Raw genomic sequence first — 26,076 nt, forward strand, 5'->3', positions numbered from 1 at the left:
CTGACTCTCCGAACAGCATTCTACCCAGTCGCCCAAGGGTTGAATTGAATCCTGGCACTATGAGGAAGCAGTGCGAACAACTGAGTCACCATACTGCCCCTGGCCACACCAAGTCTGTGGAGAGAGAAGCAGAGTTAAGGAAGTTTCAGGTCTGGTTTGACTCTTATTCAGAACTCATGAGTTTGAACATGCCTAATAGATCTGGCCTTGACCTCCTCTATTTGAATGTGAACAGTCCCATCTTGTCCAGCCCTTCCACATAACTGATACAATTTGTGTTACTTTGGAGGAAGACTCATACTCCAAGGCCTTACATTTTCCTTGAGTAGTGACCCAAAAATATCTGTCACACTGTTATCAGAAATAATTATCTACATCACAGATGGTGAAGAAAGATCAGGGTCGAACAGAGGATGGAATGGGTCATGACTGTCAAAATGTTTGGTTTGCTAATAGTTCAGGAGAGACAAGGGATGAATGGATCTTCTTTTGAGTAGGCAGCTGTAGCTAGTGGAACGGGGTCAGTACTGGGGCCATGACTATTCACAAACTTGCATCAATGACTTGGACGTATTGTCTTGAATGTATGATAGCTGTATTTGCTGATGACATCAAGTAGGAAGTTGTCAAGTTGTCAAGAGGAGGTGGAAAATCTGCAAACGGTTAAGTGAGTGGGCAATAAAATAGCATATTAAGTATAATGTGCAAAGAAAACCTGCTTGCCTACTTTGGAAGAATAGAAAAACAGAATCCTATTCTAATAGAGATTGCAGAATTCTACAGTGCATCGGGATCAGGGAGTCCTGCTACAGGAATCACAGGATGTTAGTACGAAGGTGCAGCAAGTGATTACGAAGGCAAAAAAAGGTCTCCATTAATTGTAAGAGGGATTGCATTTAAGAATAATGAAGTGTTACTGTAACTGCTCAGACCTTGGTGAGGCAACATCTAGAGCACTGTTTTCAGTTTTACTCACCTTATTTGAAAAATTATTCAATTAATTTGGATGTAGTTCACAGATGTTCACTTCACTGATTCCTGGGTTAAAGAGCATACCTTCTGAAGAAAGGTTGAACATCTTAGGCCTATACACACATTGGAGTTTAGAAATATAAGAATCAATCTCACTGAAACATAAAAGCTCCTGAGGGGACTCGGTAAGATGGATACTGTCAGGATCTTGATACCTCATTTTCTGGTCTGTCTAGTGCTGCTCCTGGCATGCCCTCCTGCACTCTCCATTGAACCAGGGTAGATCCTCTGGCTTGATGGTAATGGTTGGGTGGGGGATATGCCAGACCATGAGGTTACAGATTGTGCTGGAGTACAGTTCTGCTGCTGTTGATGGCCAACAGTGCCTAATGGGTTCCCTGTCTTGAGTAGCTAAATCTGTTTGAAGTCTGTCCCACTCAGCATGGTGACAGTGCTACACAACATGATGGAGGTTATTCTCAATATGAAAGTGGGACTTTGGTCTCCACAAGGATTGTGTGGTGGACACTCTTACCATAAAAACAACACCTGATTTTAGTTTCTACAATGACTATATTCCACCTGGATAGCAAGCTGAAAATCTATACCCAAACAACGATAAAGAACAAAGAACAATACAACACAGGAACAAGCTTCTGACCCTCCGAGCCTGTGCCAATACATTTTGCCCTTCCGTACTAAAACTCTCTTCACTTACAGGATCTGTATCCCTCTATTCATGTATTCATCCTTCCGATTCTTGTATTCATCCAGGTGCTTCTTGAATGCTGCTATTGTGTCTGCTTCTACCACCTCCTCTGGCAGCACGTTCCAGGTATTCACCACCCTTTGGATGAAAACGTTGCCTAGCATATCTGTTTTGAACTATGGCGTTCACAGCTAGAATCTGTGTCCCCTAGTAATTGAGTCCTCCACCCTGAGAAAAAAAAGCCTCATACTTTCCACTCTACCCTTGCCATTCATAACCTTAGGAATGTCTATTCAAGTCACCCCTCAACCTTCTACATTCCAATGAAAACACACCCAGTCTATCCAACCTTCCTTCACAGCCAAAATTCCCCATACCAGGCAACATCCTGGTAAACCTTTTCTGTATGCTGTCCAAAGCATCCATATCCTTTTGGTAGTATGGTGACCAGAACTGTATGCAATATTCCAATGTGGCCTAATTAAAGTTCCAGGAGACGGTGAGGATTGCAGATGCTGGAGATCAGAGTCGAGAGTGTGGTGCTGGAAAAGCACGGCCTGTCAGGCAGCATCTGAGGAGCAGGAGAATCGACATTTCGGGCATATGCCCTTTGTCAGGTGTGAGGCTTGTGGGCCGGGGGACTGGGAGATAAATGGGAAGGGGGTGGGGCTGGGGAAAGATGGCTGGGAATGTAATAAGTAGATGAAGGTGGGAGTGAAGGTGGTAGGTCAGAGAGGAGGGTGGAGTGGATAGACGGGAAAGATGATGGACAGGTAGGACAGTTCGAGAGGGCCATGCTGAGTTGGAAGGTAAAGATGGGGGTAGGGGAAATGAGGAAACTGGTGAAATCCACATTGATCCCATGTGGTTGGAGGGTCCCGTGGTGGAAGATAAGGCGTTCTTCCTCCAGGTGTCGGGTGGTAAGTGTTTGGCGATGGAAGAATCCCAAGACCTGCATGTCCTTGGGGGAATAGGAGGAGGTGTTAAAGTATTCAGCCACGGGGCAGTGGGGTTGTTTATTGTATGTGTCCCAGAGATGTTCCCTGAAGCATTCGCAAGTTGGCATCCTGTCTCCCCGATGTAGAGGAGACCGGATTGGGAGCAAAGGATGCAGTGAATGACACGTGTGGAATTGCAGGTAAATCTCTGATGGATGTGGAAGTCGTCTTTGGGGCCTTGGACAGAAGTAAGGCGGGAGGTGTGGGCACAGGTTTTGCAATTCTTGCGGTGGCAGGGGAAGGTGCCAGGAGGAGATGGTGGGTTGGTGGGGCGGCATGGACCTTACAAGAGGTCTGCTCCCAGGAGGACCAATTCCACCACAGAACATACCAGATGGTCTCCTTCTTCGACCGCAATTTCCCCTCCCACGTGGTAGATGATTCCCTCCAGTGCATTTCATCCACTTCCTGCACCTCCGCCCTCGAATCCCACACCTCCCAATGCAACAAGGACAGAACCCCCCTGGTCCTCACCTTCCACGCCACCAACCTCTGGATACATCGCACCATCCTCCACCGCAGGAAGTGCAAAACCTGCGCCCACACCTCCCTCCTATCCTCCATCCAAGACCCCAAAGGAGCCTTCCACATCCATCAGAGATTTACCTGCACCTCCACACACATCATTTACTGTATCCATTGCTCCCGATGTGGTCTCCTCTACACTGGGGAGTCAGGACACCTACTTGTGGAATGTTACAGAGAACATCTCCGGGACACGCGCACGATACAACCCTACTGCTTTGTGGCTGAACAGTTTAACTCCCCCTCCAATTCCGCCAAGCACATGCAGGTCTTGGGCCTCCTCCATCGCCAAACCCTAACCACCTGATGCCTGGAGGAAGAACGTCTCATGTTCCACCATGGGACACTCCAACCCCAAGGGATCAATGTAGGTTTCACCACTTTCCTCATTTTCCCTCTCCCCACCTTATCCCAGATCCAACTCAGCATGGCCCTCTTGAACTGTCCTTCCTGTCCATCTTCCTTCCCATCTATCTGCTTCACCCCACCCCGACCTATCACCTTCATCCCCACCTTCATCTACCTATTGCACTCTCAGCTACATTTTCACACCCCCAGCCTTAACACCGCCCCTCCCATTTATCTTTTAGTACCCTTGGCCCACAAGCCTCATTCCTGATGAAGGGCTTATGCCTGAAACGTTGATTCTCCAGCTCCACAGATGCTGCCTGACTGGCTGTGCTTTTCTAGCACCACACTCTCGACACTAATTAAGTTCTATAAATCTGTGGCATAACTTGCCTATTCTTATACTCAATGCCCCTTTCAATAAAGGCAAACATAATATAAACTGTTTTTACTACCTTACCTACCTGCACCAGCACCTTCAGTGACCTATGGACCTGCATACCCAGATCCCTCTGCAAATCAATACTCCTTAGGATTCTGTCATTCACTGTATAATTTCCACCTGTACTTGAGCTTTCAAAATGCATCACCTCACACTTGTCTGAATTAATCTCCATCTGCCATTTTTCTGCCCTTGTTTCCAACTGATCTATATCCTGCTGTATCCTCTGATAATCCTTCTCACTATCCGCAACTCCACCAATCTTTGTATCATCCGCAAACGTGCTAATTAGACCAGCTACGTTTTCCTCCAAATCATTTATATAGACCATGAACAGCAGAGGTCCCAGCACTGATCCCTGTGGAACACCGGTAGTAACAGCCCTCCATTCCAAAAAGCATCTTTCCAAAGCCATCCTCTGCTCCTATGACTAAGCCAGTTCTGTATCATCTTGCCAGCTCACCCCGATACCATGTGACTTCACCTTTTGTACCAGGCTGCCTTGAGGGATTTTGTCAAAGACTTTACTGAAGTCCGTGTAGACAACTTCAACCACTTTTCCCGCATCAATCATCTTCGGCACCTCCTCAAAAAACTCAATCAAATTAGTGAGGAATGACCTCTCCTGTACAAAACCATGCTGTTTATTGCTAATAAGTCCATTGCTTCTAAATGCACAAAGGTCTTGGTTCTGAGAGTCTTTTGTTTCGATTCTACTGTTTTCTACTGTTTTATATGTGGCCTTTCTGACTAGAGCAGCCTCGGTCAGGATTTTCCTGATCACTAATTCAGTGTGTTCATCAAGATTTAACTTGTTGCAATGCTGTATAGAGTAGATTATGCTGGATTCGATGGCTGGTTTGCAATGCAGGGGTAATGCCGACAGCGTGGGTTCAATCCCCGCATAGGCTGAAGAGTTTCCTTTTCAACCTCTCGTCTTTCCTGAGGCGTGGTAACCCTCAGGCTAAACCACCACCAGGTGTCTCTTGCTTTATGTTCACTTTACCTTTAGTCTAAGGACGCTCCTAGCTCGTGGGCAGCGGATACATAGGAACAGAACCACCAGTAGCTCAAGGCAAGCTCAAGAAGGAGGGTCACCGCCATCTTCTTAAGGGTAACCAGGGTTGAGCAATTAGCCAGTCATGTCCACAGCCCATAAATGAATAAAATAAAGGCATTGACTCTTCTGAAAGCTCATTTTACTTTAGACTTTTAAAATAAGATTTATGCTTTTTCAGTTATGGCTGGGTGTATGTGGACAAGGTGAATCTGAGTGATCCATATGCCAGTTAACTTGTGCTGAAGCAATTTTTGGTTTGATCTTGGCCTGTGTCCCAACGCCCTTACCTAGCACTTGTGTTTTAGATATCGATTTATACTTGCTACGTGTTTAAAATGTGAATTACCTGTGCGCTGCACTCCCTCTCAACAGCACTTTAAGTTGCTTCCACCTGATTGGTTTGATGCAAATTTATTAATTGTGATTTAAATGTATCAATTATATTCCGGCATCAGCAGATTTCTTCAGCGATGCTTTGCACTTAGTTGGCATCTTTTGCAGCCTCAGAATATCCCGAATCCATGATGTACTCCCACAGCTGAGTCCAGCATGTGCAATGGTCTGTACCTAACTCTGCAACTCCATGTAATGAAAGTATCCCTCTTGTCTACTTGGTTTATTGGAGACTGGCTCCATGCTTCAGACCTCTAATGGAGACTGTGTGCCTTCACTTCAGACCAGGGAAGACCAATGATCATGCTTTTAATTTAGAACCATGTCATTTGGAGAAATGGACACTTATGGATTTCCCAAGGCTGCAAGGTCAGGAGCTGAATGGTCTTCTTGGTTTTATTACTTAGCTTTTTCTCCCAGATCTCACCTGCCAATGGCCTCTGATTTTCTGTCACTTTCCTTTGTGTTTAGATTTCCTCCTGTGACCGAGACAGCCGTTGACCTGAATGCTAAGGTTTATCAGCAGTTAAGTATTGATTACAAGCAGCCCCCGCTTGTTATCAGAAATGGCTGATTTAAACAGCCTGTTATAGTTTGGATGTGGGAGGTGAGGGAGATTTATATGTCCAACAGTTGTAAAGGGACGGGCCAGATAGTCAGCTGGATGGGCTGAGAGACAGCCCGCACAATTACAGTTAGTTTTTAACTTAGTTTGTGCTCATTCATTAATTGCCAGAACGGAGAGGTTTTCGTGAGCTTCTTTACAAAGATCTTCACATCAACTTTACGGTAGTTGAGCAGTACCAGTTGGACTGGTTTGTCCATGTTATTGACGTTTCTTGGTTTTGAAGTAGCTTATAGAGTCTATCACCACAGGCAATCCCTTTTCTGTGTCCCCTCCTCCAGGGTGATTGTTGGGTAAATTTGAACAAATTGAAGCACAGAAGGTGTGAAGCAGAGATGATGTGAGTGGGATGAGTCCTGGGATTGGTTTAGCAAAGGATTAAGGTGCACACAGCAGATTAAAATGTAAATGTTTCAAAAGGAAAAAGTCTCAGTTGTGTGTGTGTGTATGTGCAGGCTCTAGTTGTGATAAATGACAGCTGATACTGGGGCAAGGTTTGGGCACAGATATAAGAGGTTGTTACCACATAGGTGTGACAGGTCAGTGGAAGGGAATAGCAAACTGCACCTAAATGGTACTGGGTATTGTGAATACATCCATATGGAAAACATTCAAATTCCTTGTTCTTCTTTTGCTAATTGACGTGAAGGGTCTGTCCCTACACTGTAAATTTGCAAATGTTTCTTTAATATAATAGCATTTTCTCTGCTTCCAATTCATTTTTGTCTGCAGAGCTCCACATAGGAATATAGCCAGCTGCCTGAGAGCTGGGAAAAGACGATTAGCTTTGGCTCAGGGGTGAATACGCAAGTCGGATTTACCAGGATGTTGCTGCGACTGGAGGGCTTGAGCTATAGGGAGAGGCTGGATAGGCTGAGACTTTTCTCCCTGGAGCGTCAGAGGCTGAGGTGTGAACTTATGGAGGTTTATAAAATCATGAGGGGGCATGAACATGGTGAATAGGTCTTTTCCCCAGGGTAGGAGAGTCCACACCTGGAGGGCATAGGTTAAAGCTGAGAGGGAAAAGGTTTAAAAGGGACCTGAGGGGCACAGAGGCTGATACGTTTATGGAACAAGCTGCCAGAGGAAGTGATAGAGGCGGGTACGATTGCAACATTTAAAAGGCAGTTGGACAGGTGTACGGCTAGGAAAGGTTTAGAGGTATATAAGGCCAGATGCAGGCAAATGGGACTAGTTCAGTTTAGGAGACCTGATTAATGTAGACAAGTTGGGACGAAGTGCCTGTTTCAGTGATGCATGACTGTGAGTGAGATTGAAATACAAACAAGACACAGCAGAGGCTTCACATCTTCAAGATATTTTATTACAATATTTTTAAATAAATACGATTTATTCTCCAAATCCAGTTAGCAAGGTACATCCAGCCCTTTCCAGTTTACACTAAGGGAGCATGCAAGGCTTTGGTGATGTATCGAATGCACACAATGAAGCCCTATTAATCAGAATGGGTATTGTAAAGGATGGTGCCCCCTTAATCTGCACTGTCATTGACAGCAGCATATTACCTCTTTCCTGATTCACTGCAGAATCCTGAAATAGGCCATAAGATGTAGGAGCAGAAGTAGGCCATTCAGCCCATCGAGTTTGGTCCAAATTCCACTCTCCAACACAACGCTCGTCCAGGGATGCTTGGGCCTTGCTTTTGTCCTTCCTGTTGATTCTCTGGGCAATTTTTTCGGCACATCTTGATGTCCCAGGGTGGAAACATTGGAGTGAAACATGGTGGAGAAGGAGATAGGAGGTGAGGTGAAGGCAGGAGGTTAGAGGAGAAGGACATGTATCCCAGCTATCCACAGCCCAGTGTCCTAAAGGAGTGCTGTGTGATCCTTCCACACTCTTCTGGCCCCTCAGTCATCCTCATAAACGGTGCCCTGGTGTGACAAGGATCTTTTGAATAAAGAAGTGAGCCCTCTGAACACAATCCCTGTTGTTGTGGGCTCTATACTAAGCTTGGCCACACTGGTTGCACGTATTCTTCTCAGCTTCATTCCTTAACCCCAAAGCACCCTGGCCCTCCAACCCCACTACCTTCCCAAACCAGCCTCATGTACAAGGCCTTCCCACAACAATTGGGAAAACGCTCACCTCTTTGGGGGGAATGTCTTTGCTTCATCTGAGCCACAGGGATCGGGTTGGTCAAAGCCTTGAGGGGAAGCCTCCAGTTAGGATTCCCAGTGCTCTGTGGCACTGGCGCGGCCAGCATTTCTGACCCATCCTTACGTGTCCTTAAGAAGGTGGTGTTGAGCTGCCTTTTTGAACCGTTGTGTCCACATCATGCAGTTGGAAGATAGCTCGAGGATTTTGACCCAGTGACAATAAAGGAACGCCCATATAGTCCCAAGTCAGGATGACGTGTCGCTGTGAGGGGTTGGTGTTACCATATATGTGTCACCTTTGTCTCTCTAGTTGATGGAGTTTGCGTATCTGGGATGAACTGTGATGAAAGATCTGTCATCAGAGAGCCACTAAATATTAACGTTTTGTTCTCAAATTACTTTCCATATCTCACTGCTCATGGTGTGGGGCTAGTAACGCACTTACATAGTTTCTGGCTGATAAAATCCAGTCAATTGATGAGGTTTCTCTGAAGGCCTTGAACTGAACTTGTGGGCTTACATGTGAATTTATGAATTAGGAGCAGGAGTAGGCCATACACCGCCTTGAGTTGCGCTACCATTTGATAAGATCCTGGCTGCTAAGATTATGGTCTATACTTTCCCGTCTAATACTAATAACCTTTGAATCAGGAATCTATTTAATTCAGCCTTAAAAGTATTCAATGACCCTGTCTCCACTACACTCTGGGGAAAAGACTTCCACAAGCCAATAACCCTCGAATAGGGGGAAAAAAATCCCCATGTCTTCCTTAAACAGGAACCTTTGGTTTATGGACAATCTCCTCAGTATAGCTGGGGATGTTGCATTTACAGAAATGAAACTATTATTATGCATCCAGCATGCAGCGTGTTGCAAACTCAGATGAGAAATGTTTACTAAAATCAGATCCTGTTACTTTCTTAAAACCAATGAACATGACCTTCTCTTGCTCCACCCTGCTATTTCAGAGAGCTCAGATGTTGTTGGGTTTGATATGTCTTGAGGTTTGGAGCTGGAGGGGTCTATTCCACGGACCATTGATCTGTCGACTTGAGTTAGCGTGGGACAGTGCACTAGTCTGGCAGAGAACACAGTAGGCAAGGAGGAGGGAGGAAAAATATGTTAGAGAAGGAGAGCCAATTAGTGGGAAACAGACTGGATGGGAATCAGAAAATTGAAAGCCTTGGTATGAGTGAGGGATGGCAGTAGAGAATAAGAGAAGAGCAAACGCTTGGGGAAATAGGGAGGATACATGCAAGCTGCTGAATAAAACGATGAATGAAAACTTAGATACAAAAAGGGGAGAAGGTAATGAAGTAAAATATAGAGTGAAGGGTAGTTGGCACATGAGTGCTTGCCAAACTGGTGATTTGACTGGCAAACAAACATTGGCAACAGGAAGATCTTCTTCAGAGCAAAGGGAAGGGAGAGAGGCAGCATTGTCACTTTAACCATCAAAGGTTTGATATTCTGCTCAGCTGGTACCAACACACACACACACTCATTCACGCAGACAGACACACACATACGCACACACACAGACACACACTCTCTCACACACACACACACATAGAATCTTTCTCTCACACACACAGGCACATACACACTCTCACAAACACACACAGACATGCATATACATACCAGTACACACACACACACAGACGTGCATACACATACCAATGCGTGCGTACACATACACACACACACTATTTTCAAAGTAAGAGCTACTTTCACCTTAATGTTTCAATGTTTAGCACACCAAGGGAGTGTGTTGTTTATGAAACAGAAATGCCTTGTCTTCAGAGCCAGCAGGGGATTATATCGTAATCCAACTCCAATCCACAAAATTAGCAGGTTCTGGCTGAGCAGGGTTGAAAGCTGATCAATACAATTTGACATTGGATGATCCTGTAACAAGATGTCATCAAACGTCTCATCCTCACCACCAGAATAAACTCCCCATCACATAATTCCCAAGGAACAACTGTTATTTTAAACTCGTGCACTCTTTTGAAATGTACTACTGAAAGCATTGGATTTATTAAGTTATTTCATTGTGATAATCTGTTGTTGTGACTTGTCTCCCTGAGCTTGTGCTGAGGACTAGTTACTGCTCCCCATGTTGCTAACAATTGGAGGAATTGAGCATGTAGATCAAATCTTGTGCTAGTTACGATGACGTTGCTGGCCAATGGTGCATGTCCACTCCTCAGCACTTTCCATCTTCTATTGCTTTTCGCTATGGTAGAGCTTGGATTGAAACAGTTTAGCAGCTCCACCAATATCTTTTAACTTCACAAGTGTTTTCCCTTTCCCCCCGAAACACTGAGGTGACATTTCCAATTCCCATCATTGAGGTCTTTCTTGGCCCTCATGTGGCAATTTGTGCAGAATTATCAGCAAGGAGATGGAACCATGCCAGTGTACATCTTTAGGTCACGGAACAGAGGAGACATCCATACCAATAGCTGAGGCTTGTTTTAAACCCAGCCTGCCAAGGTGAAAAGCAAACCTTCAGTCTCTCTCTCTCTCTCTCTGAAACCTGCTGATTTCAGCAGATGAACCACATGACGAGGTGATTTCACTCTTTGGGTGTTCCAGTGTGGACACACACACACACACACAGACACACACACACCTCCCACATGCTCTGAGACACACACAGGGCATTGGCATTTCCTTGTAAACATAGTCATGAAACAGAAGTGAAATACAAAGTTCACGAACATCTTTGCAATGATGACATTGCCCACTGCAGAAAGCTGTTAGCTCGACCAGAAAACCAGCACACACAGCTTCACAAGAAACTTTACTTGTTACTCGGTTTACCACTTTCATGGTAACGTGGCCACCCAGCTATGTTGTGAATGTGAAACAGTGAAGCTTGGGAAGAAGCAGGACCCTTTCACTTTGACTGAACTTGACCGGGAATGGATTAACCAGCAAATGGTCAGACCGCCCTTAGGCAATTAGACCATGCTTTCAAAAGCATTTGTTTTTGGAAGGAAGAGAGAAGGAGATCCCTAATTGTAGGGCCAATATCTCATAATAGGAAAGAGAAAGAGAGTTCCTGAGCATCAGAAACATTGAGAATCTTCTCTCAGACTGGATACTATCTCTAATTGACTAATTAGTAAACAGCAATCTTCCTTTATTGGAACTGACTACCCAAAATCTATGTCATTGTGAAATCCTCTTTCATCCACCCCATTACCCAAACAACACTAACCTCCAGCCCAGCAACTTTCATGCAGAAAGACGACTCATCTTAGCAACATCAAACTCCACTCCATCCTTGACCTCCAACACCACAGTTCAATGCTTCTGTCCCAGTGGATGCTGCAATGCCTCTATTTCCTCAGGAGGCTAAGGAAATTAGGCATGTCCATAAAGATCTGACCATCTTGATCCACCCAGGTACATCACGGCTTGGTATGGCAACTGCTCTGCCCAGGCCCATAAGAAACTACAGAGAGTTATGAACACAGTCCAGTCCAGCACGCAAGCCAGCCTTCTGTCTATTGACTCCACCTACACCTCTCACTGCCTCGGGAAGGCAGCCAACATCATCAAAGACCCCCCCACCTCCAAACCTGGTTATAATATCTTCCAGCCTCTTCCATGAGGCAGAGGGTATTAAAGCTTAAACATATGTGCCAACAGATTCAAGAACAGCTTCTTCCCCGCTGTTATTAGACTTTTGAATTCACCTCTCAAGTTTTAAAATTAATGTTGCTCTTGGTGCAACCTTCTGTGCAGCTGTAACACTGTATTCCTCGCTCTGCTCTATTACCCTAATGCACTTTGTATGTGCACATTTCACTGTACCTAGGTAAACAAATCAAATCAATACATTTCCCTAGTGTAGGGACAGGCACTGAGAGTCAACAAGCCAACTGAGAGTAGACAGTCACTGGAGCCTGGCCTGATCCTCCAGTCTATCATACATCTTCCCATAGGGATTGTTCCTTTTCTCACCCACCATCTCCTTCTCTCTCTAGCTCCTGCCAACTCAGGTTAGATGCACTCTTGGAGCTTTCACCATAATATCTTCCACCTTCGACCATCCTGCCTGGTCACCAGGATTTTCCTCCGTCATTCCCCACCCACTCCATGCCCCATATCAAAACTTCAGAAGGGTTGGTAGAAAAACAGAGTGAACAGACTTGGGAAAACCCGCAACCATATCCAGGAGCTCAAACTCTCTTCCTTCTCCCAACAACAGCCCCGTCTATCGGCTTGGGACGAGAGTGCACGAGGTGGAATGGGCAGTCAGTGATGCTGGAGGACCAGTAAGGGGAGTTTTAAAAGAAAGGTAAAGTTAGTGACTGGGAGTTGAGCAGCAAAGCCTATAATCTGGTACAGAACACAACCAAGTGAACACATCTGAGACTACCGTGTGATGATCCGAAGTCAATATTAGTGAGCTGACGTGACAGCGGAAGCGAAAACAGTGAAATGGCACTTGTCCTTCTTTGATGCTTAGATTCCAAGCCGGTTTACTGGTGTCACCATCAGGCCTTACATTTTGAAAGACAGTGCCCTTGGCCTCTTTGTAAAGAAAGAGGAACCACACTTTCTTTGCAGATGGTTTCCAAAAACACGTGAACGTTTCAAAAAAAGCGTGCAGCAAGACAGGCTTTGTTGCTTGTCTTGTGTTGTTAGTCCTGAGGGAAGAACGTTCAGATGGATGCCCTGCAGGGCAGGATGAGTGCTGGGCCTTCATCGATGAGAATAGAAAGGGGTGAATTCCTTTATTGGAACCTGTTGTCCAAGGCCATGTGTTGTTTTTTGCAAACTCTCTTTTACCTCCACTTAATAGAGAAAACTAAAATCGTCTCCTTCTCTCCATCTCCCTGGTGCCCCAGTTCACACCTCAGTACTTATAGCCCTGACGCCCACAAACATCTCCCGCACGGTGTTCTGCCGGCTCATCGGGAAACCTTGAAGTGACGGCACCTTGAGGGGCAGCCCTGGCTCTTTGTAGCGGGCGGGAGTGTATGAGATACGTTCGCCCCCGTTGCGCATCTCGTCAGCGGTTCGAACATAAAAGGGCGTGCAACTGGGACACGAGCCCCTTGTGAGTGTCTGGCTAGGCTCCCCTGGCAGCGCCAATTGAGGGACCAATCCGTCCATGACATGCGCGTTGCATGAGTTGCAAGGGATGTGTGGGTGAGCGGGTATGTCTGAACATTCCTCCTCGTCGTCTGATTCATCCTTCTTGCAGCAGTAATACTGGGAGGGGAACAAAGAGGCAGGAAACTTGTGTCAGGTGAAGCCAGCAATAAACAGCTTGCTTTGCCCACTTCCAATTATCTCCTGCCTGGCATCTCACATGCAAACCTAAACTTCTGCTGCCCTTACCCCGACTCTCACCAAACCCCTCTCATCTGTCACCTTCAAGCTTGCATGTTAATTCCCTGACCAACAATGCTGCTATTTTTATTTTTGATTTCCAATTTCTTACTACCCCACCAGCCTCTGCATCCAAAGAATTATAATTTGCCGTTTCCACTGCCTCCAGTGAGATGCCACCTCCAGATGCATATTCCCCTCCCCTCCCCTGTCAGCCTTCCACAAGGACTGTTCTCTATGAGATACCTTGGTCCGCTTCTCCTCCACCTCCGACACTACCTCATAACCCCACAGCACCTTCCTATGCAATCACAGAAGTTGGAACACAAGCCTGTTTACCTTCTCCCCATCTCTTTAATGTCCTGCGACCCTGAAAACTTCCAGATCTCTGTGTTTTTCGAATTTTTGCACATCCTTGATTTTAATCACTTCACCATTGGGTGGTTGTGTCTGTAGCTCCCTGTGTCTGGGAGGTCTGGAATTCCCTGCCTAAATCATTCCACCTCTCATACCTGCTGTACGCCCACCTTGGTATCTAGCTCTTACACCAGTCTGTAGGCCACCTGTCCTAGAATCTCCTTGAGTGACTCAGTGTTGAGTTAAATTTAAAAATGCTCCAGTAAATGACCTGCATTATTGTTGCTGCTTTATAAATGGATGAGTTGTTGCAGTACCGAGGAAAACAGTGGGTTAGCCTGCTTGGAAAAATTAATCAATTTTGCTTCCAATTTCCTCACCTTTTCCTGGTCCATCACCTCCCTTCCCTTCCTGGACATCTCTGTTTCCATTTCTGGGGATAGGCTGGCCATCGTTATACACTACGAGCCCACCGGCTCCCACAGTTACCTTGACTATACATCCTCACACTCTGCTTCCTGTAAAGACTCCATCCCATTCTTCCAGTTTCTCTGTCTCTGTCGCATGTGTTTTGACAATGCCATTTTCTGCAAGGGCTGCCTCAGAAATGTCTACCTTCTTCCCCAACTGAGGATTCCGCACCACTGCGGTCAACAAGGGCTCTTTGTGGTGTCTGACCCATCTCCCGCACTTCGGCCCTCACTCCTTCTCCTTCCTCCCACAGCAATGACAGAGTCCCTCTGACCCTCACTTAACACCCCACCAGCCTTCGCATCCCACGAATTATAAGTTGCCATTTCCACCATATCCAACGGGTTGCCACCACCAGATGCATACTCCCTTCCTGTCCCCTCCTTTGTCAGACTTCCGCAGGGACTGTTCCCTCTGGGACACCTTGATCCTCTCCCTTTCCACCCCCACAGCACCTTCCCACGCAACCGCAGAAGGTGTAACACCTGCCTGTTTACCTCCTCCTGCCTCATTATCCAATCCCCTAAGACGCACCTTCCACATGAGGCAGCAATTTACCTGCAGCACTTCACTCAATATAGTCTACTGTGTTCTCCGCTAACAATGTGCTCTGCTCTACGTTGGGAAGATGAAATCTAGGCGGGGTGACTGCTTTGCAGAACACTGAGGTTCTGTCCTAAAAATGAGCCTGAACTTCCAGTTGCCTGCTGGAACACACCACTGTGTCCCAGACGCAAACGTTTCTGACGTGAGTTTGCTGTAGTGTTTCAGCGAGCCTCAGTGCAAGCTCAGACAACAACATCTAATTTTCCGCTTGGGGATCCTGCAGTCTCTAGGACTCAGCATTGAGTTCAATAACTTCAGACCCTGCTTTCTTCCTTCCATGTTTTTCACCCAGCCCCACACCAGGTCCTATTATGACAAGGGATTCTTTTAGCACAGACACCAATTCTCACGTCCTCCCAGGCTCATTATCACATCATACGGGTTGCATTCAGCTCAATTAACTCATTTTCTCACTTGCTCATAGTTCTGATTATCTCTCAGTCAATTTTTCTTCTGTCCTGGCCTGCTATGCATAATCTCCTTGTTTAACTCCCCCTTTCTTATCTCTCTCTCTCTCTCTCTCTCTCTCTCTCGGTTCTGTCTCCACTTACTTGTTCATCTCTCCCTAACCCTCACCCTCAACTTCTGTTTCAGCATAAATAACACCACTCTATGTAGAGTCATAGCGATGGACAGCACTAAATTAATCTAGTCCCATTTGCCAGCACTTGGCCCTTATCCCTCTAAACCCTTCCTATTCATATACACATCCAGATACCTTTTAAATGTTGCAATTGTACCAGCCTCCACCATTTCCTCTGGCAGCTCATTCCATACACGTACCACCCTCTGCACAAACAAAGTTGCCCCTTAGGTCCCTTTTATATCTTTCCCCTCTCACCCTAAACCTATGCTGACTCACTCTGGACTCCCCCACCCCAGGGAAAATACTTTGTCTATTTATCCTATCCACTCTGCTTTCTTCCCACAGACTCTGCCCTGACTTGCTGAGTTTCTCCAGTGATTTCTGTTTTGGTTTCAGACCTCCAGCATCTGTAGTTCTTTGTTTTATTATAGTTCAAGTGTGTTCAAGTAGCAGGCAACTAGAAGTTCAGGTTCATTTGCAGGACAGAGTCTCAGTGTTCTGCAAAGCAGTCACCCCGCTTAGATTTCATCTTCCCAAAGTATAGCAGAGCACATTGTGAGTGGAGAACACAGGAGACTATATTGAATGAAGTGCTGCAGGTAAATTGTAAATTATCCTATCCATGCACCTCATGATTTTATAAAGCTCTATAAGGTCACCTCTCAGGCTCCAACACTCCAGGGAAAACAGCCCCAGCCTATTCAGCGTCTCCCTAAAGCTCAAATCCTCCAACCCTGGCAACATCCATTTAAATCTTTTCTGAGCCCTTTCAAGTTTCACAACATCCTTCCGATAGGAAGGAGACCAGAATTGCACACACTATTTCAAAGGTGGCCTAACCGATTCCTGTACAGCTGCAACATGACGTCCCAGCTCCTGTACTCATACCAAACACCTTCTTCACTATCCTATCTACCTGCCACTCCACTTTCAAGGGACTATGAACCTGCACTCCAAGGTCTCTTTGTTCAGCAACACTCCCTCGGACCTTACCATTAAGTGTATAAGTCCTGCTCTGATTTGCCTTTCCAAACTGCAGCACGTCGCATTTATCTAAATTAAATTCCATCTGGCACTCCTCAGCCCATTGGCCCATCTGATCAAGGTCCCATTGTACTTCTTCGCTGTCGACTACACCTCCAATTTTGGTGTCATCTGCAAACTTACTAACCATACCCCCCACGTTCGCATCCAAGTCATGTTCCCAGCTGCCAACAATTCTGATAAAGAGTCACAAGTCACTTGAGTTGTTAACTCTGCTTTCTTCACACAGATGCTGCCCAGACTTGCTGAGTTTCTCCAGTGAATTCTATTTTGGTCTCAGACCTCCAGCATCTATAGTTCTTTGTTTTATTATAGTTTAGCCCGCTGTGTTCTCTTATCACTGAATCTAATTCACTGCTGTCTGCTACTTGTGTACAGCATCAGTTATTGCTCAGTCAGTAGCCATTCTACCCATGTTTTGTGAAGCTCACTGGCATAAATAGTGCTTCAGGGACTTGAGAATATAAATTAACCTGACACAAGCACCCAACTCCATACTGAGAGGGTGCTGCACTGTCAGTTACTGGTGTATTTTGGATGAAATGCTATACTGAGGGCCTGTCTGCCCTCTCAGAGAGAATGAGAGACATCTTTGTAATATTTTGAAGAAGTGAAGGGTGAAATGACCCCACAGAGGCCACTATCCTGTCACCACGTCACCCTCTATTTACACGTGGAGAGTCCTTGACACTGATCCAGCTCTCCAGAGCCAGCTCTCAGAGTGAACAGAATCTCTGCTACCTCAGCTCTGATTAGCTTGCTCTCTCCCCATGGGTGCTGTCTGACCTGCTGTGATCTGATCATTTGTTATTTTCAGAATCTCTGACACCTCCTGTTTATATCTGTCGGCCAGGACTCCCTGATTGGACTAGGCCCCTATCAGGAAACTATGAAGTCCACCTGGCTGATCATATTACAATCACTATAAAGGCAAAATCCCCTTTATGTCTGACCAATCATATGTCCTTTAACCAAAAGTACAGAAAATGGGGGGTAATTTATTTATAGTCGAGAGTGTGGTGCTGAAAAGCACAGCAGGTCAGGCAACATCCGAGGAGCAGGAAAATCGAAGTTTGGGGCAAAAGCCCTTCATTCAGGATCTGATGAAGGTCTTTTGCCCGAAACATCGATTTTCCTGCGCCTTGGATGCTGCCAGACCTGCTGTGCTTTTCCGGCACCACACTCTCGTCTCTAATCTGCAACATCTACAGTCCTCACTTTCACCTAGGTAATTTATTTACATGCCATTTAAATTGACAGCCCTGTTTCTTACATTGCAATGATGAATACAATTCAAAAACTACTTCCTTGGTTGTAAATAAATTTGAACCACCCTCAGACTGGGGAAGGCATTATAGAAATGCAGGTTGCGATTCTTTGTTCACAGCATGGTCACTGCTTACACTCTCACTGACAGTCTACCCTTGGTCACAGCCAAAGCATTCCAAACTGAGAGGGAGTAACAGACATCAAATTTGTGATACTCCTAGGGATTCATTCATCATTCAGACCCCACTCACTCATCTTTCCCATCCCTCCACCCTCCATGCTAGCAGCCCCCTCCCACCCCGGTTACGGTCAGTCATGCGACATTTTTGTAAACATACCTGGAGTCTACAGTAACAAAGTACACCAATGATACACAGCAGTATCACTGTTGCTAGTATTCCACCAGTGATAACCACAGTTCCAGCTGTCATCCGACCAATTCTCCATCAAACCCTGGAAGAGCAAACAGAGAAATGGGTGAGGTTGATGGGTTTTGGGGCATTGGAGTAAGTGCTGGGCAGGGGCAGTGGGAAAGTAAGAGCAGGCTCCTTCCAAAATGACAATCTCACATTTTCATTCCACCCAGTTACAAAGGAGTGAGGCCAAAGGGGGGATTTGATGATGAAAGATGAGAATTTGCTTCCATTCCTTTGACTGATCTATTTCCATATCTGGGGATAGGCAATCAACCAGTACATTCATGCTCAGCTCACCCAAGACTTGGGCACTCTGCTTCCTCAAGCCCTATTTCCTGTCAGAATTTCATTCCATTCTCACAGTTCCTGACTCTGTGACCCACAATGCCCTTAGAAAGGGAATTCCAGGACGTGGACCCCGTGACAGACAAGGAACAGCGATATATTTCCAAGTCAGAATAGTGAGTGGCTTGGAGGGGTATTTGCAGATGGTGGTGTTCCCATATATCTGCTGCCTTTGTCCTTCTAGATGGAAGTGGTCATAAGTTTGGAAGGTAGTGCACCTCATAAATTGTACACACTACAGATACTGAGAGTTGTTGGTAGAGAGAGTGGATGTTTGTGGATATAGTGCCAATCAAGAGGGCTGCTTTGTTCTGGGTAGTGTCAAGCTTCTTGAGTGTTGTTAGATTTGCACCCATCCAGGCAAGTGGGGAGTATTCCATCACACTCCTGACTGGTGCCTTGTAGATAGTGGACAGGTTTTGGGGAGTAAGAAGGTGAGCTACTCACTGCAGTATTCCTAGCCCCTAACCTGATCTTGTTGCTGTTAAGCTGATATGGTGAATCAATATGGTGAGTTTCCGGTCAATGGTAACTCCAAGGGTGTTGATAGTGGGGGATTCAGTGATGGTAACACAATAGAATATCAAGTGGTGGGGGTTAGATTGTCTCTTATTGATGATGGTCATTGCCTGGCATTTGTGTGGAGCAAATGTTACTTGCCACTTGTCAGCCTAAGCTTGGATATTGTCCAGATCTTGTTGCATTTGAACACAGACTGCTTCAGTGTCTGAGGAGTCGTAAGTGGTGTTAAACATTTTGTAACCATTAGCAAACGTCCCTACGTTTGACTTTATGATGGAGGGGAGGTCATTGATGAAGCAGCTGAAGATGGTTGCGCAGAGAACTCTACCCTGAGGAATTCCTGCAGAGATGACCTGGAGCTGAGATAACTGACCACCAACAACCACAGCCATTTTCCTGTGTGCCAGGTATGACTTCAACCAGTGGAGAGTTTGCACCTAGATAAATGCCAGGCAATGACCATCACCAATAAGAGAGAATCTAACCACCACCACTTGACATTTGATTGTGTTACCATGACTGAATCCCCCACCATCATTGATTGCAGGTTCTGTAGGGTTCCTTGATGCCACACTCAGTTGAATGCAGCCTTGATGTCTAGGGTTTGTCACTCTCACCTCACCTCTGGAATTCAGCTCTTTTGTCCATGTTTGAACCAAGGCTGTTAGGAGGTCAGAAGCTGAGTGGCATTCGTGGCACCCAAACTGGGCGTCTTGATGGAATTGCTGCAATCAATGTCTCCCCCGCAACCCCACCCACACCACATCACCCCACTCATTCTGTCCAACGTTTGTTTCATTTTGTGCAATGCCTTTCAACTAACATTATTGTTTGGAACGGAGATAGTTTTCCATCAAGCATACTGAACACAATGAATAAATACATTCCCACAAATGAGAAAAGCAGTCAGCCCATGTTAAAATCGGAATGTAATTGATTGAAATGCTCACTTAGCTCTTTTCATCAAACAGCATCCTTGCACTGAAACCGAGCTCAGCCCCTCCATTATTAACGAGGCACCTCCAAGAAGCTTAGTCCCTTCTCTGGTCTCCTCAACAACTCCAAACTCTTAGCCCAGTCTAACTTCATGCAAGTCTTAACACTAGTTCTCTAACTTGGAGGCTATTGTAACACCTGTCATACACAGCAGGTAACCCTTCTCTCACTCCTCATGCCTACATCTTGGGATGTCTACTTTTTGTATGTTTTATCAATATTCCTGCAGTAAGTGTTTGTCACTAAATTTCTGCATCTCACATTTTACCCTTAACGTTGTCCTGAATAAGGGTGAGAGGCAAAGTTAGTAACACTTCTTATGCTAGATCCATTGGATTGGGAAACCTATGGAGGTGAGTAAGGAGGCAGATGACTTTACCATTTGTATCAATAATGTCCAAGCTGCCCTGCATGAGAGCCAATGGCAGTAGCTCTCACCGGTGGGAGTGCCTCTCACCCAATGCTTTAGCATTAGAAGTAGACTCGCCCACTGAGCAAAGATGCTTAACTATGGAAGCCATTAGATACTCTTCAGAACACCTTTCCCCATCCTACCTACGTCAGTGGTAACTAGGTAGACCATGACAGCCGGGTCCTTCCCATCTCCAATTCCCTTTCTAATCCAGAAGTGATGCTCCAAACACCAGATACAGCCTTCAGGATACTCTGTCCTTGCTGAACACAACAGTATCTATTCCCCTAACTATTCTATCCATTATTACTATGACAATTATTTTTTCTCCTTCCACTTGAATGGCACTTTGTACCACAATGCAGTGCCCATGCTCCCTTGTTCACATCAGGAGCAAGAAGCTCATATCTATTGGACAAGGGCACAGACAGAGGTTCCTCAAAGGCTAAATTCTGTAGTCCTATTCCTGCCTCATGCACAGTCACACCCTCCTGTCCCCGACCATGGACTAAATTTGATGTCACTAATCTAAGGGGTGGGACTGAAACAGAGTCCAGGTACGTCATGTGTCTAAGTGTCCCTGGTTCAGACGTCAGCTCATCAGCTCTGTGCTGCAGGTCCTGGAGCAGCCAACTATGTACTGAGGTTCTACCTGTCCCCGGTGTTGCGAAGGATGGGCCTGGCCTCGCTGCCGCGGAACGCTTCGAGTAGTTGGACCGTTCCGTATCACCTGTCCTTCGTGGAGAAGTTTATGAAGAAAAACACCTTTAACCACAAGTCCATCAGGCAGTGGTCAGCACGTAGTGTCCTTGAGACCCTTCGGGAAATGGACAGGGCGGATCCTATCGAGCAGTTCCCTGTGCAGACTGTCAAAGTCATTTGGCAGAATGCCTCATTGCCAGAACTTTCCAACAAGCACCGAGACATGGCTTGACTGGTGGTGAGAAGGGCTCTGCCTGTGAGATCCTTTATGCACGCCCAGACTCTCAGCCGCACCGCATGCTGCCCTCGAAGTAGAGGGGACGAGACTGTCACATACCTCCTTCTGGAAAATGCCTATGCGAAGGAAGTCTAGAGACGAATGCAATGGTGTTTGTCGAGGTTCATCCCAAGCAGCTCCGTGACGTGGGACTCCATGCTCTACGGTCTGTTCCCCGGGACGCACACCGAGATGAACATCAACTGTGCCTGGAGGATCATTAGCTCGGTCAAAGATGCTCTTTGGTCTGTCCGAAACCTGTTGATCTTCCAGCTGAAGGAGCTGACCCCGACTGAGTGCTGCGGACTGGCACATTCCAAGGTCCAGGACTACGTGCTGAGGGACGTGCTGAAGCTTGGGGCAGCTGCCACCAAAGTGCGGTGGGGAAAGACCACTGTGCAATGTCTGCCTGCAAAAGAAGAACAGCAGGTCCACGCAGTAAGTGGGCTCTGCTGACACCTTAGCTAAATATATGGATGGTAAACGTACAGACCTGTATATATGAATGATTCATTCCGATCTCTTTATGTCAAGAAACGGAATGTATATGTATGTATGGCATGACCAATTGTATAGATATCAAAATAATTTTGTCAATAAAGTATATTGTTGAAATAAAAAAAATCTGCCCAGTTTCTGTAAGTCTCAACACTTTACCTCATAAAAATCTGGATATCATTTTTGAAATTTTACATTGGCCATCAGTCTCAAAAGTTCATCTTGGTGGGGAGAAATGGTTTTGGCATTACCACTGAATAGCATTCCCTTTTTTATGGACTCTGCCATCAGCAACTGACATCTCTCAAATTTTATAATCATAAAATAGAGTGATAGAAGCAAAGTCCTGCAGGTACTGAAAATCTGAAATTAAAACAGGTCTGATGAGTAGAGTTTCAAGTACGATATGACTCTCCTTCAGAATGTAACTCAACTTTGTCTCCTCTCTCAAATATCACATTCTCTCCATGGATCACTCAGAATGGTATCCACTAACACCCCACCATTGATATATGACTGACAGTTTTAGCCCTCATCTCATTCTCGAATGTTGATTTAACTACTCTGTTAGTCCCTGAGATGAGGATTGAAGGATTGTGCCCAAGGTCTCTGCTATTTCTACCTTTCTACAAAGGCCTTCCTATAAACAAAGATGCATTCCATCAAGACTAGGTAAGTAACAAAGCATTGCAATGTTAATCTATTTCTGATATCTTCTCTGTTGATACTATATCCTGTCCATAAGTAAGATCTTCCCTCTTTGTATAGCCTTCACATCATGTTTCCTTAACAAACATTAGCCATGTCCTCTTCCACCAGATGAAACATTCTGCAGCTATCTCCTTGTAATGAACTATTTAGAAACTTTTTAGGGTGTATTCAGTGTTGCCTGCCAGTCTTTTCTCATAACCTTTCTTCATCCTTAATGTTTTCAATTGCTTTCTGTTTCTATTGAAAGATGTATAGTAGAGAAAGGCACCATTTGGCCCATCTTGTCCATTACTTTCTACATTTTCCCTGGTTATTAACTGAATTTTGCTCTTGGCCTTTATTACCAACCTCCTTTTTCAGTTTCACTTTATCTTATATTCTCCTCATTATCAGGACACATTCATTTTAGATTCTCTGAGTTATTACTTTCAAAGGAAAATGTCTAATTTGCCCCCATCCCTGTTGATCCCATCCCTTCCATTCTTCCCACCCCTCCACTCTTCCCCACTCCTCCACTCTTCCCACCCATTTTCTCACTACAGTGAGGGTCTTCATAAAGCAGTAATGTTCTGAGATGCCCAGAGGTGTCTCCTGTCTCACATTCTCCTCCATGTGGTTGTGTAATGTCTTATGGTCAGTATTTCAGTGAGTCTTCAAGAAACATGCTCAGGGTATCTTTATTGCATGTGTATGACCTGAGTAAATAACAGTCTCATGCTCCATCTTGTCTCAGATCACTTGAAGCATGACACTGTACTAAAAGCTTGCTGCTCTTTCATAAATCCTACTCATTGACTACAGTTCAGCTCTCAACACTAGCATCCCCTCAAAACTGATTACTAAACTTAGTGATCTTGGACTAAGCCCCACTCTTTGCAACTGGATCCTCAATTTCCTGACCCACAGGTCACAATCAGTGAAGACTGGGGATAATATTTCATCCTCACCAACAGTCAACACTGGAGCCCCCCTGGGGTGCGTACTCAGCCCCCTACTATACTCGCTGTATACCCATGACTGCGTTGCCAAATACCAGACCAATGCCATTTACAAGTTTGCTGATGACATCACCATAGTTGGTCAAATCTCAGATGGCGACAAAACAGACTACAGAAGGGAAGTGGAAGACCTGGAAAAATGGAGCACTGAGAACAACCTAGCTCTCAATGCTGGCAAAACCAAGGAACTCATTATTGACTTTTGGCGGGATGTTACTCATGCCCGCCTACACATTAACAGCACAGAGGTGAAATGAATGGAGACTGTCAAGCTCCTGGGAGTGGTCATCAACGACTAGTTTTCTTGGACTCTTCTTGTGAACGCACTGGTTACAAAGGCCCAACAACATCTCATCTTCCTCAGGCAGCTGAGGAAATTTGGCATTACGGCGAATACCCTTGCCAGCTTTTATCGGTGCACCATCGAGAGCATTCTGCCTGGATGTATCACCACCTGGTATGGCAACTGTAGCATTCAAGATTGGAGACGGTTACACAGAGTGGTGAATTCAGCCCAGGCAATCACAAAGGCCAACCTCCCATTTATAGAATCCATCTACCAGGCCGGCTGTCAAGGAAAGGCCGCCAGCATTCTCAAAGATCCATCCCACCCTGGCAATATTTTTCTACAACCTCTACCATCAGGGAGAAGGTACAGAAGCCTGAACACACTCACCAGCCGGTTTCGAAACAGTTTCTACCCTACTGTTGTTAGAAAACTGAATGGACTCACAAACTCTTAACATTCACCTGTACCTGTGTTTTGGTTTTTGTGTCTATTTACCTATTATTTACTTATCTATGCTACTTAACTCTGTGATCTGCCTGTATTGCTCGCAAAACAAAACTTTTCACTGTGCCTCGGTACACGTGACAATAAATTCAATTCAACCTATAGCTTATGATTAGCCAGACACTTCGGTGTTTGTGAGTACAAGGGTGTATAATAGTTGTAATAAATCTTGGATTCTTCAATACCATGATATCTCTGCCCAGATTCTTATAGCATGGGGAATAACATAGCATTGCCAGATTAAGTAAAACAACACCATGTTGGAAGCAAACTCATCTTCATCACTCGAGTTGAAACCAATACAATGGTCCACTCGACTTCTTTAATGTGCAATGTCACTGAAAGATCTAAAACTGCTCCCTCTTGTAACCTACTGTATCTCTTCAATTATTAATTCTGTTGACTTCCTCCTCCTCAAGTGAAGCTGAATTGTTCCTCTCCCTTAATTTTTCTTCTTTCTGTATCTTGCACAAGGTGCCTTCACTGTGTGTGTGTTCTGCTGCTTACTCTTATATCACGTGGTGTTTATTTTCCCTGACTGCAAGTTTCTCCATTACTCCTTCTCTCTCTCATACACAACTCACTGACTCCATAGTATCTGTCACTCTTTCAGCTGTGCAGTAAAGCATGTTTCAAATCTTCTCAATCAAGCTGAGCTTCCTTCTCTCCCCTGGCTCACGCAAACTGTGTTCATATCAAGAAAATGCTTTGTGCTTCTAGATCCACCTGACCTGAGTGCCAAGGCTCAAGAAACACAGCATTGATCAGCTTTCCGATTCCCCCACTCCATCTCGCAGCTCAGCTGGATATCCAGACCTTTCCCTTAAAACTGAACCAAGTCTTTTCTGCATGTCTTCCAGAATACCTTGCAAATAAAACAAAAATCACAGTTCATAAGCCAGTACATCACAGTGGCATCATCAGCGAACAATCTTTCTACCTTCTCTGCTCCAGCAGCTTCCAGCTCCCGATTTCTTGACCACTGCTGCTGAAATAACTGATGTTATCTGAGTTGGCATGGAGGGTTTCACGCCTCACTGTCTGCCTCTTGTCAATTCTGGTACAACAGCTTATTCTAGTCGTACTTGTTTTTCTGCTGACTTGAACAGTGAGAAACATTAGAGTTGACTTTATCTCTGCTTGGAGTCTCTGTGAATCTAAGAGCCACTTATTTATTCTAACAAAGCCTCAACCCGTGTTCTTGGTTTACTCTCTGAATCTATTCCAATACTCCACCTGATTAACTTTCCTCCTCTTTTCCATTCCAATAATCCACTGCCTTTCATTTAAAGTGAAAACTGACCTTTTAAAAAATAATTGTCTCTGTTTTGTTTCACCACACCATTCAATATCACAGCCAGGCCTCTCTACTTTAGAGGCTCCATTCTTTGTCATTCATAGTGCACTAATGTTCTTGGCCTTGCAAACCTTATCTGACCTCAAACTAACCACGCAATCACCTCAACTAATAAAGGTCCTTCAAGGACATTTGTTTCCTTCTCAAGTCCAAATTATCCAAGACTTGAAT

General features: G+C 45.3%; 1 protein-coding gene across 2 annotated transcripts in view; it reads right to left on the reverse strand.

The window, feature by feature from the left end:
- Positions 1-11,970: 11,970 nt before the first annotated feature.
- fam163aa (family with sequence similarity 163 member Aa) overlaps positions 11,971-26,076 on the reverse strand; it is an 87,505-nt gene continuing 73,399 nt past the window's right edge. For both annotated transcript variants that reach the window (XM_043700012.1, XM_043700013.1), the window contains exons 3-4: positions 18,217-18,331; positions 11,971-13,425 (exon numbers count right to left, since the gene is read on the reverse strand). In XM_043700012.1, coding sequence (XP_043555947.1) covers positions 13,060-13,425; positions 18,217-18,309 — 459 coding nt within the window. In that variant the 5' untranslated portion in view covers positions 18,310-18,331 and the 3' untranslated portion in view covers positions 11,971-13,059. The remainder of the gene's footprint in view (positions 13,426-18,216; positions 18,332-26,076) is intronic.

The sequence above is a fragment of the Chiloscyllium plagiosum genome, chromosome 11 (genome assembly GCF_004010195.1).
Source record: "Chiloscyllium plagiosum isolate BGI_BamShark_2017 chromosome 11, ASM401019v2, whole genome shotgun sequence".
Classification (NCBI taxonomy): domain Eukaryota; kingdom Metazoa; phylum Chordata; class Chondrichthyes; order Orectolobiformes; family Hemiscylliidae; genus Chiloscyllium; species Chiloscyllium plagiosum.